Source organism: Tympanuchus pallidicinctus, unplaced genomic scaffold (genome assembly GCF_026119805.1).
Source record: "Tympanuchus pallidicinctus isolate F22 unplaced genomic scaffold, pur_lepc_1.0 scaffold3, whole genome shotgun sequence".
Lineage (NCBI taxonomy): Eukaryota > Metazoa > Chordata > Aves > Galliformes > Phasianidae > Tympanuchus > Tympanuchus pallidicinctus.
In genome coordinates, this window is record NW_026294747.1 from 36,566,533 (window position 1) to 36,587,888 (window position 21,356).

A 21,356-nucleotide genomic window follows, 5' to 3' on the forward strand; every position below is an offset into this window, starting at 1 on the left:
GTGTACAGTTTATTTTCTTTTACTTCTCAGTGGACTTCATTTAAAGAAAACACACAAATATGAGTTTCAGTAATGATTTGCATACACATACGGGGAAGAATAGAGCCAAATCTCTCAATAAGCATATTTAACATTCCTCAGAGACCAAACATCTGTCAAATGCCCCACGCTGCCACATGGTGCTATTTGTAGAGCTTTACTTAGAAACTCACTCACAATCTCTTCAAAATGGTATACATTTCTTTTTTCACCCAGGCATCCTGCTATGCAGGATCAGATTAAAGAAAGTCAGTCTTTGTTCTACTGCTGGGTTTGTTTAACATTAGGCACTATGAAGCAAAAGCAAAGGAGTAGTAATTCATATCTGATATTCAGCTTTGATGAGAAGGTGAGCCTGGTTTATCACTTAAAAAAAAAAAAAATCCACGTGAATAAAATTCTTCACCTAAAGTTGTTACGGATTTCTGCATGCCTTCCAGCACAGGCATTCTAATTTCAGCTCTCCCAGACAGAGAGCAGAGGGCTGCCCGCAGGCAGCAGAGCAGCTGGGATGCTGGTGGCACAGCAGATGGCAGGCTTTCCTGCGCAGAGCCACACAGCCAGCACTGCTGCTGTAGCACTGCCTGAAACATTCCAGGTAGCTTCAGATAGGAACACAACCTGCTTATCCCAAACTAACAGCTCTTCCTCCTGTTTTTCACTCCAAGTTTTGACTTAGGAAATGGGAAAGGTGATCAAATGCTGCAAATCTTTATTTCTTTGGTTTGGGAAACACATTCAGATTGTTCTGTATTATTACCCTAAATTTTAGGACATGTCTACCAGAAAATAGGTTGTCCTTGTGAATAGCGTCACGTACCAGAAAACAAACAAAATGCTACTCTGTACTTTCCAAATATCAAATGAAACTCTGTAAGATTTCATAAGAAAATTGTTATGTATTAATGCTTAATGCACTGAAAAAAAACAACAGTGCCATATTTCTTCAAGACATTTTGTCTCTTTCCTCAGCCATAACAAAATTCATCTTCAAATAGGCAAGCCATAACTTATAACTGTTAGTGTGTTGCTGCATATTTCCCTAGGAGTTTAACATTTAAAATATCTTCACTTTTATACACCTCATCATCACAGAAATTGGTCCTCTGTTGCTGAATCCCAAGTAACTTTTGCTATGCTTTGTTTAATTTGTTTATGCTTTGCTCTGTTTAACTCTGCATAGCATGCATTGAACTGGATCACTTCCCCAATGCATAAAGAGCAAATGGTCTTCACATGGATTTTCCTAGTGCATACACCAGGTACCTCTGCAGCATTTTTTCACTCAGAGAAAAGCAAGCCTGAAATGACTCTTCTTTCTCACTAGAATTTCCAAGAAGTAATGTTAGATCTAGAAGTGCAAAAAAGAAGTTTTAAAGTCCTGCAACAAATGCAGAAAAATAATAATAATAACAAAAAACCCAAACAAATAAACAACAAAAAAAAGCCCACAATCAAATAAGCAAACAAATAAAACCACACAACCCAGAAAAAAAAAAAGCCTATCAAATAATCAATCCAGTGTTCTAGACTTTCTCCCCTAGAAACTTTACCTGACTCCAGGAATCTACAAACAACAATATTAACCAAATCTCTAGAGGAGAATAAAGTCTTTTTACTGCATTATAGATTCATGGCTTCCATCTCTAACACAGAACCCCACTGGACTTATAACCGCAAGCTAAGACACAGGAAGAAGCAGTAATTTACTAATTTGATTTCTCTTAGAGAATAATGCTTTTAAATGTTATATTTTGTAGAGAGAAATAGCCAAGAACAGAGCAAACAGAAAACATTATAAAGTGTTTCACCAGCCAGCTAGACACCAAACGCAGTTTTCACAAGATGGTTTTCCACAAAACCTATCTTCTGATTCTGTTTCACCAAAACCCTAAAATCCACTTTTAGCAGAGCAGGATGGCATGCCCTTCCTGAAATGTGTGGCATTTCATCTCCACTCTGGACTGAATACATCTGTCATTATTAGCCTATCATTCCTATGACAGCTAGTCACCTTGAAAGCAATATTAATGCACAAAAGGCCCATTCTACTCTTTCTATTTCAAATAAGCCTTTTCTGCAAAGGTTCTCATACCACGCAATATGATTTGCTCTGCAGTATCCCTCTGTAGGTTACTGAGCTTCCTAGTTATAAAGGCTAAGATAAAAGGGCCACGATGCACAGCACAGGGCTGTGGAGGAACAGCTCCAAATTAGCAGTTTCCCAGTCATAAATATTGCCATGAGGACTGCTGTAACTGAATTACACTTCTTCAGTTTACACTGCTGCTGACAGTGCTGTTTTCTTTTGTAATTCAGGCTGCCCAGCCATGAATGTGGCAACTGATGGGGAGGCTCCGAGCTCCTGCAATGGTTCTGCACTGCTCTGTGCTTCATGGAGCCGAACAGTGCTGGATAAAGTCACTGTAACAGGCTGAGGGAAGCCAAGGGCCATGGGTTCACACAATACATGCAGGACTTGCAGATATTTGCATTTCCAATGGCATGTTCAAGTGATTGCTGATCGGCTGGAATAGTTAAAGATGCAGCAGATTCCAATTGCTGGGCAATCAGTTACTGCTATTTTACTATATAGTTATTTCTAAGTCCTTGCTTTGCTTCCGTGCTGCTTTGATGTGCAGAGGAAATGGGAGTGTTAATTCTGCTAGATGTTAGTCCATGGCTGGAAAAATTGGAGCTGGTGGGAAAATGAACTCTTGGAGGAAAACCATGTTTGAGTCAGACCTGGAGAATTTGCTTTTGCAGATGCCCATTTGATGGTCACAGAATTTGGAAATAGTCACAATGAGCTGCATCTGAGAGGACCAGAGAGCTACAGTTTCAGGAAAATGCGTCCCAGGCCTAAATGGACCAACCACAGCTTTCCTCAGCCACCTCCATCTGAGGCTTGAATCAGGAAGCTAAAGGAGGCTATGATTATGATCTTTTTGTTACTTAAGTCAAATAGGCTATAACATGTTGAAACTGAATGCAAAAAGCACTTCCACTATCACAGTACCAGCAAAAGAATCATTTTGCCATCTGATTCCATTAAATACAGACATAGATGGATCTTGTTCCTCTCTCCAGTCAGAGAGAGACAATCCATGGATAAAAGAAAAATTCAAAAAGCACTGGTTTATTGAGCAGAAAATCAATACCAGTGTTAGCGAGTTTATTTTCCTAACATTACAGCAGAATCATTTTATATACCAGAAAGAGAAAAGATGTTTCTAGGAGCTAAACTGACTGTACAACATTATAAGGCAGATTTTTAAGGAGCTTTGTACATCTTCTTGAAAACTAGAACAACTTCAATATTAAAACATGTTTATTGTCTAATGCTTCACATGTCATCTTAAGGAGCTTTATGTATCCTTCTGAAGAACTGGAAGAATTTTGATACTAAAATATTTTTTATTATCTAGTACCTCACATTTCCTATATCATTTTGTATTCCTTCTACAAACTTGAGTGTCTTCATAAGAAAAAAGATTTTGCTCACTGAAAGGTTCATGCCTTAGATTCATACAAATTAATTACATGAATTGATTGCAAGACCAAATGAACAAACAAATGAAAGAAAACTCAATGAAAGGAATGATGAGAAGCACAGAAAACTGATTTTCTAATGGATCCTTTATTTCAATTTTTAGATCAGTGGCTGTTAACTGGTCACACAGAGAATCTGCAAGAAATTGAATCCCACCTTCTACTACTTGTGCTAAGGAAGGATGGTAAGAAATCCTCATAAACTGACTGGGCAGAAAAGTTATGGGAGATGTCTGTCTCATGAAGATTTAATAGGTGTGGGGACATGTATAACTGTCACTGTTATTCCTGTTGTTCATGGTGGAAAAAAAGATAGGAAGGTTGTTTTATGGGATGCTGTACAAGAACAAGCAGAACATCCTAAGTATGTTCACAACTAGGCTGTTTAGATATTTGAGGAGAACAAATGTGAAAGAAGGTCAACGCAGTGGATATCTGGCCACAATTGAGCACCAAATAGGAGAGGAGCTCAGAGTCTTAGAAAGAGGGAATCTGAAAAAGATAAGTGGCTATGGAAAATACATAAACTTTCAACTCAAATTGATTACCAAGTTCTGCTTTTGATGTCAGCTGCTATTTTCAAAGCTGGATGTTGCTTTAGAAGTCAGAAAGCATGTAAGTACTTTTTCTAAGAACCATGAGATAATTTAAGTGCTTTATGGAATGACTAGAAATTTAGGAAAGCAGTGCAGAAAACAGATAGTCTAACATTTAAAGAAAATCTGCTGTTTTTTTTATTTTTCAGATACATATGATTTCATGGACTGTTTTCTTTCCTTTCGTTATTAAAATGGAAAAGTATTACCAAATTTGTGCTCAGCACAAAGATCACCATACCAACAGGACAAAAAAGCAATACAACAACATACTGTCCATTCTTTCACTATCACAGAATGAAATTTGCAGAATTTAAAAGCATCTTAGATACTGTGATAATGAAAACTATTTTCCCATAAGAGAAATACATACTCTTAAGAACAAAAGTTGATGCTGATGTATTCCTCTCCAGAGATCTCGTAACTCAGAACTTAACATAGCCAGAAGTCATAAAGCTGCAATCCCCAAGGCGGATTTTCTGATCTACAGAGGATTTCAGGTTTCTGTGTACTCATTCAAGAACATTTCAAATGAACAAAGATTTAAATGGAAGTAAGAGAATAAATTTCTTACACAAGGAAGAAAGCCTCGTGAGTAATGCATGTTCTGGGTGGGAAGAATAGTGGTCTGTCCTATGGACTCTGGAAACTGTTTAAGTGCAAATATAAGTGCTTCACCTGACCAAACAGATTTTTGCTCATATGAACAATTCCTACAATCTCAGATTTAACTAGGAAAGCTTGTATATATTTATGCTTAAAGAGAACATCTTTTTCTTTCAAGCACAAAAGAGGAAGATGCACTGAAACCTAAGTTTGTGCTTTACTACAGCAAAGTAGCTTTAACTAACAAGCCAGCTTATCCAGTACGTTGTCCTTTTAGAGATCTAAACTGGATTCGTGCAATTGCAATGGATGCCTGCAGCGTTAGCGTGAACAACTTATCAGAAAGTAATGAGTTAGCTTTTATTACTATGTCTGATCATAGAATTGTAAGGTTGGAAATGACCTGCAAGGTCATCTAGCCCAACCATCCTCCTACTACCATTGCTACCACAAACACTAAACTGTATCTTGCAGCATCTCATCCAGACACCTCTTGAACACTGCCAGGGACGGCATCTTCACTGATTCTTGGCATAATTAGCCTGACAACTGACAACAGAAGAAACAGATCCTAGTTTTGCCTTAAGAAATGGACAGTATTTGGCTGAATATTGACTGCAACATAGCTAAAATGAACAATTTCAGGAGAAAAAAAAGCAAAAAAAAATTCATTATGCTAATGCTAAATTTCAAAGCAGAGAGCTGCATATAAATTAAAAAGGTTATTAAAAAGAAATTTAAAGGAACAGCTAAAAGATAAAAACTTGCAGGTGACACCAGGACTATTTAATTATAGGAGAACGGTGCATGTTACCCATCAAATGTTAAACTGTACACAATAAAAAAAAGTACCTAACTTAAAGTTGAAACCAGCAAATAAAACAAAAGAATGAACTTTGGCAAATAAATAGTAAAAATTTAAAGCAGGTAAAAAAATAAGTAAAAATTAAAAAAGAGAAACATCTGCATAAAGAGATAGTAACTACTAGTGAAAAAATCTAGAAGAGGTGGAAACCAACTAGTGCGCTCACGCCTCATGAACACCAATTGTATTTAAGAATGTTTTGGGAAGAAAGAGCCATAGGGAAAAAAAAGAAATCTTACTACCTGTGCTCATTACAGACTTCTTTTTGGGGGGGGGGAAAAGAAAGAAGGCATGAATCTGTAGAACTTCACTAGAACAAAGAATTTGAAGGAGTTCTGGAATAAATCAGAGAAAGGACAGTACAAAACCATCAGCAGTGGCTGATGTTTCCCTAAGAGAGCTGAGGGAATTCTGTAATGAAAGAGCTGCACTATCGATGGCAATAAAACCTGCTGGAAACCACAGTGCTCTCTCCTGGGGCTTATTCAGCTCAGATTTCTCATAAACGATCTGGAAAAAAACAGAGATAGTTCTTTGAAAACACCAGCACTGTTCTCTGCAGTGGTCAAAACAAAAAAATGGTTACGTTGTTTGCTTTTAGAAACCAGAAAATACTGTTAAACTGTCATAGAAGACAAAAACATACCTGCCTCCTCAATAGTTTCTAAGTTTGGATTTCACAAGTAACAATATAAGAAAAAGTACAAAAAAAAAAAACCACGACAATGATCAGATCTATAGAACCCTTTCTAATAAAAGAGGAAATTGACTCCTCTTCTTGGGATAGAGCTGAGTGAAAGACTGCATAGCAAAAGTGCAGAAAAGAGATAAATCTATTTTTTCATGTCACATATAAGTAAATTGTGGCACTAATTGATACGGGTTTGTTGTATGCCAAAGGTAATAAATTGGATCCAAACTCTGCTAGACAAACCAATGGAAGACTACCAAGTGTATCATGAACTCAGCCTCAAACTCACTTTATAACCCAGTAGAGCATCTAACAGAAGTGACAACTGGAGATGTCAGATTTCCTATTTCCAAAAACATTTGCCATTGACAGAGACAGATCACAGAGTCTGAATAATATTAAAAGTCACTTAAATATCTGTTACGTTCCTATGTTCTGTTCCAGGGAACAGTGTAAACCATTCTTATCAATCCAAAACAAGAGCTGCTGGTTGTGTTCCAGAAAAACAAATCTCACTTTCTTGACATACTGCAGGCCATGTGCTTTTCTGTGATTAATGACAAAAAAAATCTTTATTTGCAGACCACTGCACTTTGAATTTGAACAAACAAATAAATACAGAGCAAGTAGATGTTAAGGATGAATACATCCCAGCTAAAGAAGGATACTTGCCTGACTTGGTATATACCTCCCCAGCTCATCCAGGACCTACAGGATTCTTGCTCTTTGCATTATCCATGAAATACTTAATGTCATTTGACTTTCATCCACTCTTTCGCCTCAGATTCATAATGTGAAAGGACTGGCAGAAGGGATAGGGCATAGCAAGTATGGAACCACCACTCTCCCTCTGCCTTCACTTCTACCTAAACAAAGCTGTCCTTTTGGCTTACAGTATGGAGCAAGGAAAGAAAAGGCTTGAAGGCAAACAGATGACTCACAACTCACATTCATGTCCAGTCTTCCAATGCCACAGCTCCGCAGGTCCAAGGAGGACAGGTAAGGCTATGTATTGCTGGAGGGAGAACTGGCAGGAAGCTCAATCAAGTCTGAAGCACTGTGAAAGTGGTTACTTGTCTCTTTGTGTTTATTTTTCAAATTGATTATACAGCAGTTAAATGTAGTAATCAGCACTCTGCAGCCTTGATAAACATCCAAATCCAGAAAAAAAAAAAAGAGAAATTTTTTTTTTCCTATAAGCAATTAAGATGCATGTGTCAGTGATTAAGCTCCAAGTGATAAATGAGGAAAGATAGCGAGATTTGAAAACATAAAAAACTTCAAGTGATAGGAAATCATGCTTCCTGGGGGATACACAGAATCTGTTTATTTTGAAATCTTCTTTAAGTGATTCCATACTTAAAGAAGGGGGGAAGCTTCAATTTTGCCAGAGTCCATTTTCAGATTTCTTTTTAATCCCATGACACACTTAATCAAGCTCACAGCAGCATAAAACTACTGTAAGAATTGGAGAAAATGAAAGCTTATTCATCAAATAATCAGGAATAAAGCTTATCATATACATAAACGTACACGCTACCTTTGGAGGACTTAAGAAAAATCTAAAAAGTACATCTAATAATTGGCAATAGGACACATTTTATGGATATAAATAGCAAGCCAGATCTGACTAGTTCACAGCTGATTCATCACTGTAATAGGAGCCAGCAGTACATGTTACAGGTCAGCTATTTGTTAGTTTCCTATCTAAGCCACAAGTTAAATTGAGACTGGAAAGCAAAAATGATTCACCCTTTCTCCCAAACCATCTACCTCTTGATCATAACCACTGAAGAATGGGAAAAGTAATCTGTGCTCTGTCAGATAGGTGCCAATCAAATCCAATTAAGTTTTAATTCTGCTGACTGCAAAAAGAAATTAAACAACCCAGACAAACAAAACAATGATCTCTAGTATGCAAAAACAGTAAGAGCTATGGTAAAATAATAAATATTTAGCTACATCTTGAAGAGACACATGGCACTGTGAGTTGTTTCCAGACTTGCACAGTTACAGACTTAGCTTTGCTGATTTCTCTAATTTCATTTCAAATCTGTGTTTTACAGGTATTTAAGTCCAAGCAGCCTCCCTAGGCACTTTTCAGGTGACGTGGAGAAATAGTACTTTAGTACTTCTAGGATTGTAGCAATTTGACAGATTAACACGATGGGAAAAAGGTGCTTCACCAGAGGAGTAACGACAAATGATTGGCATAATAGAAAGGTGCTGTACAGGAAAGGAAAAAGATTACTTACCCATACCAGAAAACTCCAGGTTTGTAGGGGAAAGCTCTACCAAGGAAAGATCTCCAGAACAAGATCCTTCCCTAGTGGCAGTCAGCCCTTAAATGGGGTCTAAGAGAGGTGCAGCCAGGCTCCACCCCTTCTGGTCACACAGCTGAATTGCCTTCACCTGTTCTCCCACAGCTGACCCGTCCTTTCCCCAAGTGCTCAATCAGTGATTCCCATACAAGATGAAACTCTTTGCTTCTGTTTTCAGCTTCTATTCTAAAATGAGATTAATTGCTACCTGCATATGCATATTTTCCTACATAGGTTGCAAGGAAGGTGATGCTATATGAGCTGTTAGAGATACCTATAACTGGTGTGATAGATTCTGTCCTTAGATGTAAAATAATCTGATTTCAATTGAGTCACACTATAAGACATGGAAAACAACCAAACCCTTGCGCAGTCCTTTAGGTATGTGCCTAAAAGAATGACCTAATGCTTAATCCTCAATCTTGGGTATAAGAAAAAGAACCCTGAAATCAATATGCGATTACACAGGAAGCCATTGCAAATAGTGAAATGAAAATAAGACAGATGAGTGGTTTGTAAGGGCATGAACCTGTGCATTTTAACTCAATAGTCTGAGTAAAATTCTGAGAGATACAAAAAGTAAAAATTTTTTTTAAAAAAAAAAAACAAACAAAAACCAACCAAGCACTTAACTCAGCACTTAGCTGCGTGCTTGGTTAAGACAGAAACAGGGAATCAGAATTTCTTCTAGCGCTTAGAGAAATGAACCTGAATGGTTGCACCATCCCATGAAGAGTTTCACCATCTGATGTGTGGGAAAGGGGAGAAAAATACAGAAATAATAACTTGAGGAGGCTTTTATTCATTTAGTTTCACTACCTAATCATGGAGCACAGTGTAGGAGCATGGAGCTCCATGCACACTGTGCTAGAACAGACTGCTTAAAGTGATGCTTACAGTGATAGTAACAAGAGCAGTATAAAAGAGGCATCAGAGACTCACTTTCCATATCTGTGCATATCACAGTGTTGAATCAAGCCTCCTACTGAAACTGATAAAAATGCTTGCCATTCTGACATGGAAATGCCAAATAAACAGATTGGAAAACTATGCAAATTGTGAAACAGCTCTGTAATGACCAGTGTTCTGACCTGGCTGGATTTAGTTTCTGTCATTATTAGTGCTGTCATTATTAACTATAGATAGCCTGATAGCTCACAAAAGTCTGGAATCTCCTTATGAAAAGCAAGAAAATGCCCCTCAGTTAGCTACAGTGGCTACAGCCTATCATTATTATAAGGGGAGAGGGAAAAAATACTCATGTTCTGTCAAACTTTGTCAAACTCTGTCAAACTCCTTAGCAGATGTTTATACCGGATTAATCTCCAAGTCTTTGCTTGCAAGAAAAATAGGTAATTATAATCACACTGTTTATTGTTTGAAACAGTGCTCCAAACTCAAAAGGAAAGTGAGCAAAATGAAAATAGTAGTCAAAAGGTCAGCTTTAAACAGAGGAAAGGAAAAAAAATAGCAGCTTAGAAAATGGCATTTCCAACTGTAATGGTCTCTCAAAGGGAAAAAAATATTCCCATATCCCACAAGGCCTGGATGAGATCCAGTTACCTGCGTTATACTGCACTCAGAAAGCCCTGGATCAATATTAGCATTGCTATTTTAACTGGAAATCAACACTGTAATAACAGGTGATGAGCATCAGCATTCTTTGCCACATAGAATGAGTCCTGTGGTTAGGAGGAGCCTGGTCCTGAGAAATCTAAAGGGATATAACCCTTAATTTGGATATTAGGAAGCATTTACCTCCTTAGAAGTGTGTGTGAAGTGTGAATTCTTTCCTTGTTCTCAAGGGATGCCATGGAAAACTGCTTTGGGATCTGCATGCTGTGTCCAGACAAGTTAGCACTTTGCTCAGCATGCAGCTTGCCTGCACCCTGTCTGATCACAAGGGATCCACACACTGCACACAGAAACCAAGTTTTGCACTGGCATCAAACTTAGAACTGAAAAACTGGTTGCTCTGCTACAATATAAATGATACTGTATGAAGTATAAACAGAGCAGCAATTAAGGTTTTAAATCATCCTTTATTCTTTCAATCAAGTGAAGTATAAAATGACTCCCCATTAACTTCCCACTTCTTCAGCAATTTAATGTCCGTCTAGGTATGGAGATGCTCCTCATTTGTAACAACATCACTCTCGAAGAGCATGGGTCGCAGCTTCCTCTGAAATTATGGTGCTTCACATCTCCAAAAGTTCCAGCAATCAGCAAGCAAACGAGAGACTCCCGGTGCCATTCAGATGGGTTCTGAATAGCAAGGCACTAGCGGGCAAAGCCTTCCACTTTGCAGATGTCCCGGAAAAGAGGTTTTGGGAGGCTCCAGACCTGCGGCTGCCTTCGAGAAGAAGGCCGGTGCGGTCCTCGCCGCCGCTACTCGGCACCCGCAGCCCCGCGCGGCTCCGCGCTGCCCGTCTCCGTCTCGCCGCCCACCGCCTTCGCGTTGAAGCACAACTTGAAGACCCCCAGGACGGTCATGACCAGGATCACCAGTACCACCACGGCCACCGTCACCAGAATGAAGACGTAGTTGGAAGAGGAAGAGGGCGGCGGGGCGGCCGTCCCACCGCGGCTGGCGGGCAAGGTGGCCGGCGGCCCCGCGGAGCCGCTGGGTGCTGGAGCAGAGAGGCGGCGGTCGGCGGCGGCGCTGGAGGCCGGGGCGCAGCGCTCTTTGCAGGGGCAGTGGGGCTCCTCCACGCCCTCCCAGGCGAAGCCGCTCGGACCGTGCTGGCAGCGGAGCAGCACCTCCCTGTCTGGGCACGCCACGGCAAGCTCGGTGCCTGGCGGGCTGAAGCGGGGCGCGGTGCTGGCCTTCCCGAAGGGGAGGCGGTAGTCGAGGCTCAGCGCGCCGTCGGGACGGAGGTCGGGGCAGGCGCCCTCCTCGCGGTAGCGGCAGGCGTAGCCCCGGCCGTGCCGCTGGCAGGGCAGCTCACGCCATCCCCAGCGGGATCTGTCGGCGCCCACCAGGTGCAGCCCGGCGCAGCGGGCGGTGGTGCAGGTTCGCACGGGCTCTTTCGCCCAGCGGCCGAGCGCCGCCGGCACCTCCCGCAGGGCAGTGTCGCCGCGCTCCTCCCAGGAGAAGCCTCGGAGCGGCTGTCCCGCGTCGGTACAGGCGGAGGCGTTCCTCTTAAGCCCGACCCAGAAGAGCGCGGGCCCCGCGGCCACCTCGGCCAGCAGCGCCAGCAGCAGCCCCAGCTCCGACTCTGCACTCACCCAGGCCAGGCCGCCCGCACGGTCGCCGCAGGCGCTGCGGGCCTCGTCGTACGAGGCGTTGGCCAGGTGGACGCTGAAGCAGGCGCCGGCGGGCTGACAGCGCACGATGGAGGGCGGCGGGGGCCGACCCAGGGCGCAGGTCGCGGCCAGGAGCAGGCAGCATGGCCCGGCCCGCCACCGCCCCATTCTCGCGGCGGGCCCGGGGACTCGGGCTGTCCCGTCGACTCTGTCGGCGCTCGGTCCGGCTCGGGCGGGCCCACTCCACCCTAGCGCCGGCCCCGCGCCCGCGGCCCTCCCCCGGGCCTACGCCGGAGGAAGCGTAGCGAGAGCCAGGCCTGACCCCTGCATCCTCCGTTTGTTGGCAGCCCGGCCCCGTCTGGCAGGGCGTCAGGGGTGGGGTGGGTGGAAAATCCCAGTGTCCGTCCCACCCTGTGAGCGGCACCAGGAACCCAGCGGTGTGGTCTTTTCAAAGCTAGAGGGTTTTGGAATTTATTTTCAGATGGAATAGCTATGGATGACAAATCCTGTTCAACCAGTGTGATTGACCTGCATGGATTTCATTGATGCTAGGCACACACAGAGATAAAGCCCATTTTCTCTGTACTCCTCAAAGAAGAACTTGAAAGATGTACAACACAGTGAATCACAGAATGACAAAATCATGGAATCATAAATCTTCAAAAGACCTTTAAGATCATCTAGTCTGACTGCAAACCTGTCACCACCATGCTCACTAACCATGTTCCTCAGTGCCGCATCTACAAGGCTCTTGAACACCTCCAGGGGTGGTGATTCCACCACCTCCCTGGGCTCCTGTTCCAATGCATTACCACTATTTCTGAAAAGGTTTTCATAATATCCAAACTGAGCCTTCCCTGGTGCATCTTGAGGCCACTCCCTGGGAGAAGAGGCTAACTCCCACCTTGCTACAACCTCCCTTCAGGTTGTTGTAAAGAGTGCTAAGATCTCCCTTGAGCCTCCTCCTGACTAAACAATCTCAGTTCCCAGAGGTGTTCTTCATAAGACTTGTGCACCAATCCTCTCACCAGATTTCTGTGAGCACGCTCCAGGGCCTCAATGTCTGTCTTGTAGAGAGGGGCCCAAAACTGAACATAATATTCAAGGAAGCTCAGAAGCACAGGATGTTTTCATATTTTCTAAGTATTTTAAACATTTGGTAAATATCTTGACAAACAGTATTTTAGAGAAAGTTTCCCAGGGAAATCCATGAACTTTTTGCTACCAGTGCATTGCCAGGACTGCAGTAACCATGCTGAACAAAAACCTAAATGTTAGATTTAGATTGTTCCTCTGGGCCCAGATTCTGTGTTCTGGGCAGGATATGATCAAAAGTGGATGCATACAATTATCTCTATTCACAAATTCTCTCTTTTTTTTTTTGAATAAAAAATACTACCAATGTTAATTTTGTACAAAGTACACCCCTGGTATCTAGTATATCCGCTACTGACAAAGGATGTATGTACTTTGCAGACTGTGCAGTTACTTTTAACCTTCATTTTCTGCCAATGTTTTGGATGGCCATTACATTCTTATTTCTAGCTGAGCACAGAGGCCACAATAATCCCCCCGCCAAAAAAAAAAAAAAAAAAAAGGAATAAGATACAGGAAGAAAAGAAGTAATCCCTCATTTCCCTTATCCTGTGTGATCAATTCACAATAATTAGTAAAAACTTTTTTTTTTCCCCCAAATAAAATAGACTTCCCAGTGCTGTTTATGCATTTTCAAGTGGAGTTTTTTAGATCACTTTTAGAGATTTGTAGAAAAATGTCAGCATTGAGTTATCAGGCTGTCCCAGAAATAGGCATCAGTTAGTTACTTACTTTTTGCTTTGGGAATACACAGAAATTTTGTTTATCACATTGGAAGAGTTAGCAAGGCAGCATTTCAAAATACATGAAATAGACTGGATTAGGGCTAAATGAAATTTACACATTCATAACCATATTTAAGCAGACTATTATATGTGGTTTGTATTTCTTTTGCTATTCAGCAGAAGTGAAACTAGGTCAAATATTGCCTACATTGTTGAAATTACTGGATTTCAAAAGCACTTATAATCCTCAAGTAAAAATAGTTACATTAAATTTGCTAAATACAGTTGGCAGTGCAATTGAATTTGGGTGCCAGTAGATTTGGTTTTAAAGAAAGCAGGTTTCCCCAACAAAACAATAACCTGTAGATTGAATAATTCTAGAGGCAGTCAGAAATGCTTAATCAGCATGTGCAGGTGTTAGAACCCCTGAGGTCACAGCAGGCAGTGGCGCAGAAGTTGTGATTCAAGAGTCTGCTGCTTATTGGAGCTGCCACCCACATCCGCTCCTCTTTGAAACTGCAGGACAGGGGTGAGCACAGGGAGATCTGTCTGCCGTGATCTGCTAGGAGCTTAGTCATCCCACATTCAGATGGCTAATTTTTCCCTGTGTCCAGCATATATGCAACTAAGGAACCATTCCTTCAGACCTGTGGTGGTCCTTGGTGAGACACAAGGCTGCACTTCTACAGATATCCATCAGTTTGGTATTGAGCCATTTTCCCAATCTGTGGTTGATGATAGGTTTGTGAGATACAAAAGCTTGTTATGTTAATGCTTATAAGGACTATATTTGCCTCCACTGTCCTTCTCAGGGCTGCTGACAGTGCTTTCCCTAATGTGCACCTGTAATCCCACAGCTTTGGTTTGTTTTCTCTTTCAAAATGGAATTAATGCTTTGCAGCTGAATAGAAGCAAACCTATATAAACACAATGAATAAAACAGAGGAACAAGAACATTCTCCATTGTGCCTCAAATCTCAGGCCATGTCCCTGGAGAGGAGAATGCAATTCAATCTCTGTAAACACTTGTTCCCTTGCTTCCCTTCTGACTGCTAGCTGTGCTGGAGGTGACCATCCTAAATGCTATCCACCATACAACTGCAGTACCACTGCTCATTTCACACAGGCCACGACTTTCATTTTGTCAGCTACATTTGAACAAGCCATTTAGAAACAGCTGGGCAGACATGTGCAAGCTGGGCAGCCCTGCCTAGTCAGAGAAACCTGCGCCATACAGGGAATAGAAAGCACTATTCACCAGTACCAAAGGCTTTTTGCAGCCAGGTCTACAAAATCTCCAGACAACAACTCTCTCTCTGGTTTTGAATTCTCTTGTGTTCCGTTTTAAGTAAATAAGAAAACACTCTTTCCTTAATTGTCTTAAGGTTTTTCCTGAATAATTCCAATCCTTAATGAGAGGATTAGCTTTTTACACACAAGTGCTGATGCCAGCGAACATGTGAGGCAATTAATCTTGTATATACAAAGATTTTATGAATGGGACTGCTTATGACTAATTGATGTGCAAGTCCTGCTCTTCTCAGTAAAGGCTTTATTTAGCTGTAGTTGCTCCTTAGACTCCTTCCAGTAAGAGCTGAGCTTCTGAAAAAACAGTGGCTTTTTTTAATGATAATTCTATTAAGAACCATTAGGCTTTTTGTTTCATTGTGCCAGCATATCTGCCATATAGTATCAGTATGTTTTGATTAAAGAGTAATGAGAGAAGTAATAAAAATACTTTTTCTTTTATGGTGGATTCTCTCTTGCATTCTTACAGAGTAAATTAAAGCAATTCTTTTTGTGAATAACCAGGAAGTATGTCAGCACATACTTTACAAGTGCTAGAGCTAAGGAGAATGCCTATTCCTTTCAAGTAGGCTTGCAAATTGGCACAGCATCTTCTTCTTAAGAGCTGTGTTGCTGTGTAGAAGTAGAGGAGATGGATGGTGCAGTGAGATCTGCCTGGCTCTGCAGGAGACAAGCGAAACAATTGCATAACGCTGTTGTGCTAGGGTAGGAGTGAGGTAGCTCAGCTGGCAGGTGGCATTTCTCATCCCCAAAGGAGATACAGGAAAATGTCTGGAAAGGGATGCTTACCTATTCCACCATAAACCTAAAGGAAGGAGTTGCAACTTCTCTTTCTGCTATTGGAGAGGAAGGCAGTGAGGGTGCACCCCTGTTAGCTGTGCTTTACCTAGAGTGGCTGAGCAAATCCGTTGTACAATGCAGATATGATCTGTTGTACCATGCAGATATCTTTGGGTGTGAAAAATTTGGAGAGAGAACAAGAAGGGAAGATCAGAAGTTCCAGTCGAAGCTGGCAGAAGGTCTGCCTTGACCCTGTGAGCTTGCTCCCTCTCCTTTATTCCTTAACCAACATTGCAGCTGGATTTACACATTTTCCTGCTGAACTGATCATGATTCAAGTCAAAACATTCTCCATCTTTCAGTGCTCTATTAAAAGATAGAAATAATATGCGTTTCCCAATAGAAATAGCTATTTTGAACAAAAGAGTATCACTGACAGCATGCCTCCAAACTCAGGATTAAACCCTACTCCTTTTCTCACTCAGTTCTTCACAAAATTGATACCCATATTTAAACAACAGTTTACCAAATAGTAAAACTGCCCCACATTTTACCTGTAAGAAATGACTAAGCAAAGTATTTTCTCACAGTAGGTTATATTCTTCTTTAAAAAATTGGCTAAGTTAATTATTAGACCCTCTTGAAATCAATGAGAAGTGTCTCATTTCATCAGTGTGCCAAGATTTCTTGTGAATATTTGACTGTATTCAGTCAAATAGCTTTCAACAGAGAGTGTAAATGCCAGGTTAAATGTGGCGTGTTTCTGCACTTTTCCAGGAAACAGGACAAGAAATCAAAATAAGAATTTCTGCCATATTTCAACAGCTTGCATGATCATAAGAATTTAATTATTCATTACTCAAAAGGACTACAGAGATAATGAGGTTCACTTACACAGTCTGGAAAAGATAACCCAGCAGGGGTCACGCAAGTTCCTGTCTACTGTAGAAACCATTTTCAGTGATACTATCACACAGCGAAGGGACTTTAAAAAATAAGTAATAATATTTAACTGCTGTTGTGAGCACACTGATACATCTGATGCATTGATGATGTGGACATAAAATAGAATTAATTCTGATCTGCTGAAGTGGCATTTAATAGATGGGATACACTGGCAAAAAACAAACAAAAAGATGTGGCTGTAATGCTATCAAATATGCATGTGTTACCCTTAAAGCTGTTTCATTTTTGATGTTCATGTTTCCATTGTTAATTATGCAAGAAAATAATGTATTCTGTTAACACTTCCATTCATCTTTAATGAGTTATTAAGAAAGATTACAATCCTGTAATTAGTTAGGGGAAATGAACTACAGAACTCTCAAATTAAACACTTTAAATCGTTTCCAAAAATATCATACTCTGTAAATACTTTTTATTCTCACTTCTAGCCTCTTCTTCTTTTTGTTCTTCTTTTGTCTGTAATTCAAACTCATTCTTTCCCTGCCTTCAGTCTGCTATATCATATAGTGGGGTCTGGTTGCCTCATTTGAAGTTCATGTTGAGCACTCATTGGTGGAAGCAGGACGATAGGAACTGGAAAGAGGGTATAGCCTTATGTGCCAGTTTGTATAGTGTAATATACAGCAAAAGGATGAACTGTCATGCTGCAAGCAATTTTCCCTGCACCATCTTCTTTTTGTACCTTGAATAACACCCAGCAGAGGTCAGGGCTTTGATATTTTAGTGGTCCATATGAGGTATCCACATGCTACAGAACCCATCTTACAGATGTGCTTTGGTATGCGTACATATATTTAGGTGTCTGTGTATAAATTGTGCACATAAGTGCCTATTTGAATATAAAAACATTTTAAGTACTTGTGATTTCAAGGGGCCTTTTCAAATGCAAGCTGGCCTGAAATTGTGTCTTCACAATTCTCTACGTTTAAAACAAGGGGGCAGGAATGTAAGTATTCTTCTTGTCATTAATTTCATTATGACTGACAGTAGCTCTGTGAAACCTGAGCAGTGCTTGGCTGAAGGTGCAGAGGAGAGTTGAGGGAATGGAGAACTGCTGTACAAAATAAAGTGAGTAGGCATTTAAAACAAGAGATAAAAAGAAGAGAATATGGAAGGAATCAGGAAAGTCAGGAAAGCCTCTTATTTTATTCTGTTGGCCCATGATGTCAGAGGTGGATGTTGGTGGTATAGCAGTAGAGGTTGAATCAACATTCCAGTATTCTGTTACATGTTTTTGCCGTGTGACAGTTGGCAGCAGAGGGGCAGCCTGACTGAATGGCAGCAGTGGGAGGACTAAGGGGAGTTCACAACCTCAAAGGTGCTTTGTGGCATAAAGGCAATCCTCGAAAAGCTTTACTGTCAGAATGAGCTTGACACTGTCTTTATGCCTTTTTCTTTCTGGTCCACAGCGATGTTACAAGCAGGCTGTGTAAGCCATAGATTTCAAAAGTGAAGGAAAATGCTCTGTGCAGTTTCAGCATCCTCATATTTTATTTAAGAAAAAAAACAACAGAGAGGGAGGAGATAGTAATTCAAATTTACCTAAACCTCCACCAGGTTTTACCTCACTATGAGCATTTTGGAAAATTAATTCATTTTCATTTGAAGTGAGAAAACCCACATTTTTAGTAACTTCCTATAGAATTGCAATTATCCAACAAACTGCTGGGACTGGCAGATTGTTTGGAATGAGGCAAACTTTCCTAGGGAAATAAAATAAAATAGAAGGAAATCTAGTGGTAAAGAGGTGATTTCACTTCCTGGCATTTTGCCCAGACTGACCATTGAAGGGAGAGTCTTAAAGCATTTGTGTGAACACGCGCAAGGAACACAAGCTTGTGAGAATAAATTCAAGAGAGAGCAGCTGTGAGATGGAGAGGCAGCAGATGCTTGTCTACACAAGCAGTTAATACAGAACGAAAAAAATAATAGGAAGGGAGAATATTCTGAACCTAGTGAATTAATTGTTGTCGTGGAGGTTATAGGAGGTAAACGTGCCTTTTTTAGAAATACCTATTGCCATTCGTTTTCTGAGACTGGACAGTCTAAAAACGTTTTAGTTCACTTTACTGATGCATTTTCTCCCTCCCCTTTATAAATAATTCCTTGTCTTGAAGCATTTCCTTCTTCAGAAGTCTAATGCTTTAAATGTTCCTCACTATTTGCTTTCAGACTTTAAATTATTTGTGTGCTATAGAAGAAGAAGATTTTGGAGGATTTTTCTACATGGTACAGAGGCTTTTTCCTCTTCCATCTATCATGGGAAAAATACAAACATCGCCTTTCTTTGTACTTGCATTTTTAATGTGCGCACATGTAAATATTCTTGCTGTCTTAAATGGCTCTGTACTCATAAAATTGTACCTAAGGCCTTGAAATTTTACATGACATAAAAACATAAGGAAGTTATTGTTATACTCTAGAGGGAGTGCATTTTGAAAAGAGGTAGGCTCAAGGATCAAAATTAGCATTTTCATATGGACTTCTCATGCTCCACGTTGTAGAATAGTCAGAACTGGCATGCTACTCCTTGTCTAGTTAAAGCAGGAAAATTCAAATAATACTTTAAGTAAGTAGTGCTCACTTGCTAGAATTGGCTTATGATCTAAGTGATCTAAGATAATCTAAGTGTCACCTACATTTCTTTCATGCTAAGCTTAAAATCCTAGCAACACTGACAGTCTTTCACAATTTAGATGAACAAAATAAACATCTTTGCTATGACACATGAGAATGTTGTTTTTCCAAAAAAAATCTTAAAAGTTAAGGTCTGTAAATGCTCAGCATCAAAGACCAACAGCTTCTGTGAAGAATAAAACAAGTTTCTGCTTAGCAAAGCCATTTCATAACACACAGTCACATATTCCAGGCATCAACATCAATGTACCTGTAGACCTGTAGACTTGACCTTGTGGTTTTCATCCACAAGCAGGTTTTCTTGTTATGATTATTGTAACGTTATTTTTGTGTTATGATTTTGTCACAGGCTCCAGTTCACTTTTATTTTCACACGGCCTTGTTATTATTTCTATTACATCTGCAAAGAAAGCCAACAGGTTGCTTAGAGAAGCTGTGAGTGCCCCATTCCTGGAGGTGCTCAAGGTCAGGCTGAATGGGGCAGCCTAATCTGGTGGGGGGCAGCTTTGCCCATGGCAGTTTAGGGTTGGGTGGTCTTTAAGGTCCCTTCCAAACAAAGACCATAGTTCTATGATTCTAGGAATCTATTCTGTTAACATCCTAAGGCTGCAGACAATGGGTCTCCAGCAGAGTGGTTCCCTATGCAGACTGGTTCCCACCTGAGTTTATAGCTAATAGATACATGTGGTGGCATGCTGTGTCCACTTGTGTGTAAAAGCAGAAGTGCTCACATGCCAACTGCAGACCCTGACCTTTCTACCTACATCTGAACATTTGTGATTACTTGTCCCCAGTATTCTGGGCATTCTAGAAACGATATATGATCTATTCTTATGACAAAATAAAGCACTAACTATTGATATAATCATATTTTAAATAAAACATGAGAACAAACTTCCTAATTTTGTTAAGAATGATGCCAGCCACAGGCTAGCCTTGAAGACTGTACACGTGAACAGATTCTCTCTACAAGGAAGAACAGTAATTACTGCTCTACTAGTTTCAGAGCTTGACCACTGCACACTTTTTTTTGTAGTTTTCTGTCATACAAAAGCACAGTCACAGAAGTTGGTTTGTTAGCTCTCCTAAGGCTAGGAAGAAGCTACCATCCACAGGAGTTCCTTTTAGGCAATGATGAGCATACAGGCAGGCCAAAATCCCTGGATTCATTCATATTCAGTGGTCTTTTTGAGGTAGGGCAAGCAGTAACATCAAGTGTGACATGCCATTGCTTTAGCTGCCTGGGCAACAGGGCAACAGACTGCTATCCTGCTGCACCACTTGGTTTAATATTAGCGGAGTAGAAAAAGTCAAGAAAAGGTTAGAAAAAATTGAATATTAATAAATAATAAAAGAATGAGAACTGCAAGTGTTTGACATATTCCTGCTGAGGTGATATCGATCTGAAATGGAAATGTTAAACTCTTCCCCACCCAGAGGTCTAGATATGATTCTGATGTCTTTCAGTAAAAGACAAGGATCAGACCAATAATATATTAGCAGATCGGACAGGGAATAAGGCATAAACAACTCAAGAACAATAGTTACTGTGTGCCATCCAGAGATCCAGAAATAAGATGTGATTATTTGACAGAGCACATCCTGCTTATTCCTGCTGCTTCAGGGTATGCCAGAAGCCTTGTTCTGTCAGAGAGGGAAGGCACCAGGAGACTGCAGACAGCCCAGGTTACAGTGGAATTGCATCTATACCCTCACATGGACGGGTGGAAGAAAGGCTGAAGGCAATGGATTTGCTCTGTACAGACTTGCCATCCTATGTAATTTCTGATTGTGAAGTGTCCATCCTTCATATTTTGCTGTAAGAGCACTTAAATGGGATCCACAGAGGATTTTAGGCATCAATCTACTATTTCCAGCTAAAGAATGGATCTTCAAAACCAATATTGTGCTGTTACTTAGCTCTCCATG

At 40.7% G+C, this 21,356-nt stretch overlaps 1 protein-coding gene across 1 annotated transcript; it reads right to left on the reverse strand.

The window, feature by feature from the left end:
* Nucleotides 1–10,692: 10,692 nt before the first annotated feature.
* On the reverse strand, nt 10,693–12,773 carry CLEC14A (C-type lectin domain containing 14A). The gene has a single exon (XM_052694657.1). It carries the CDS (start codon nt 12,082–12,084, stop codon nt 11,059–11,061), a length of 1,026 nt encoding a protein of 341 aa, XP_052550617.1. The 5' UTR covers nt 12,085–12,773; the 3' UTR covers nt 10,693–11,058.
* Between the last annotated feature and the right edge of the window lie 8,583 nt (nt 12,774–21,356).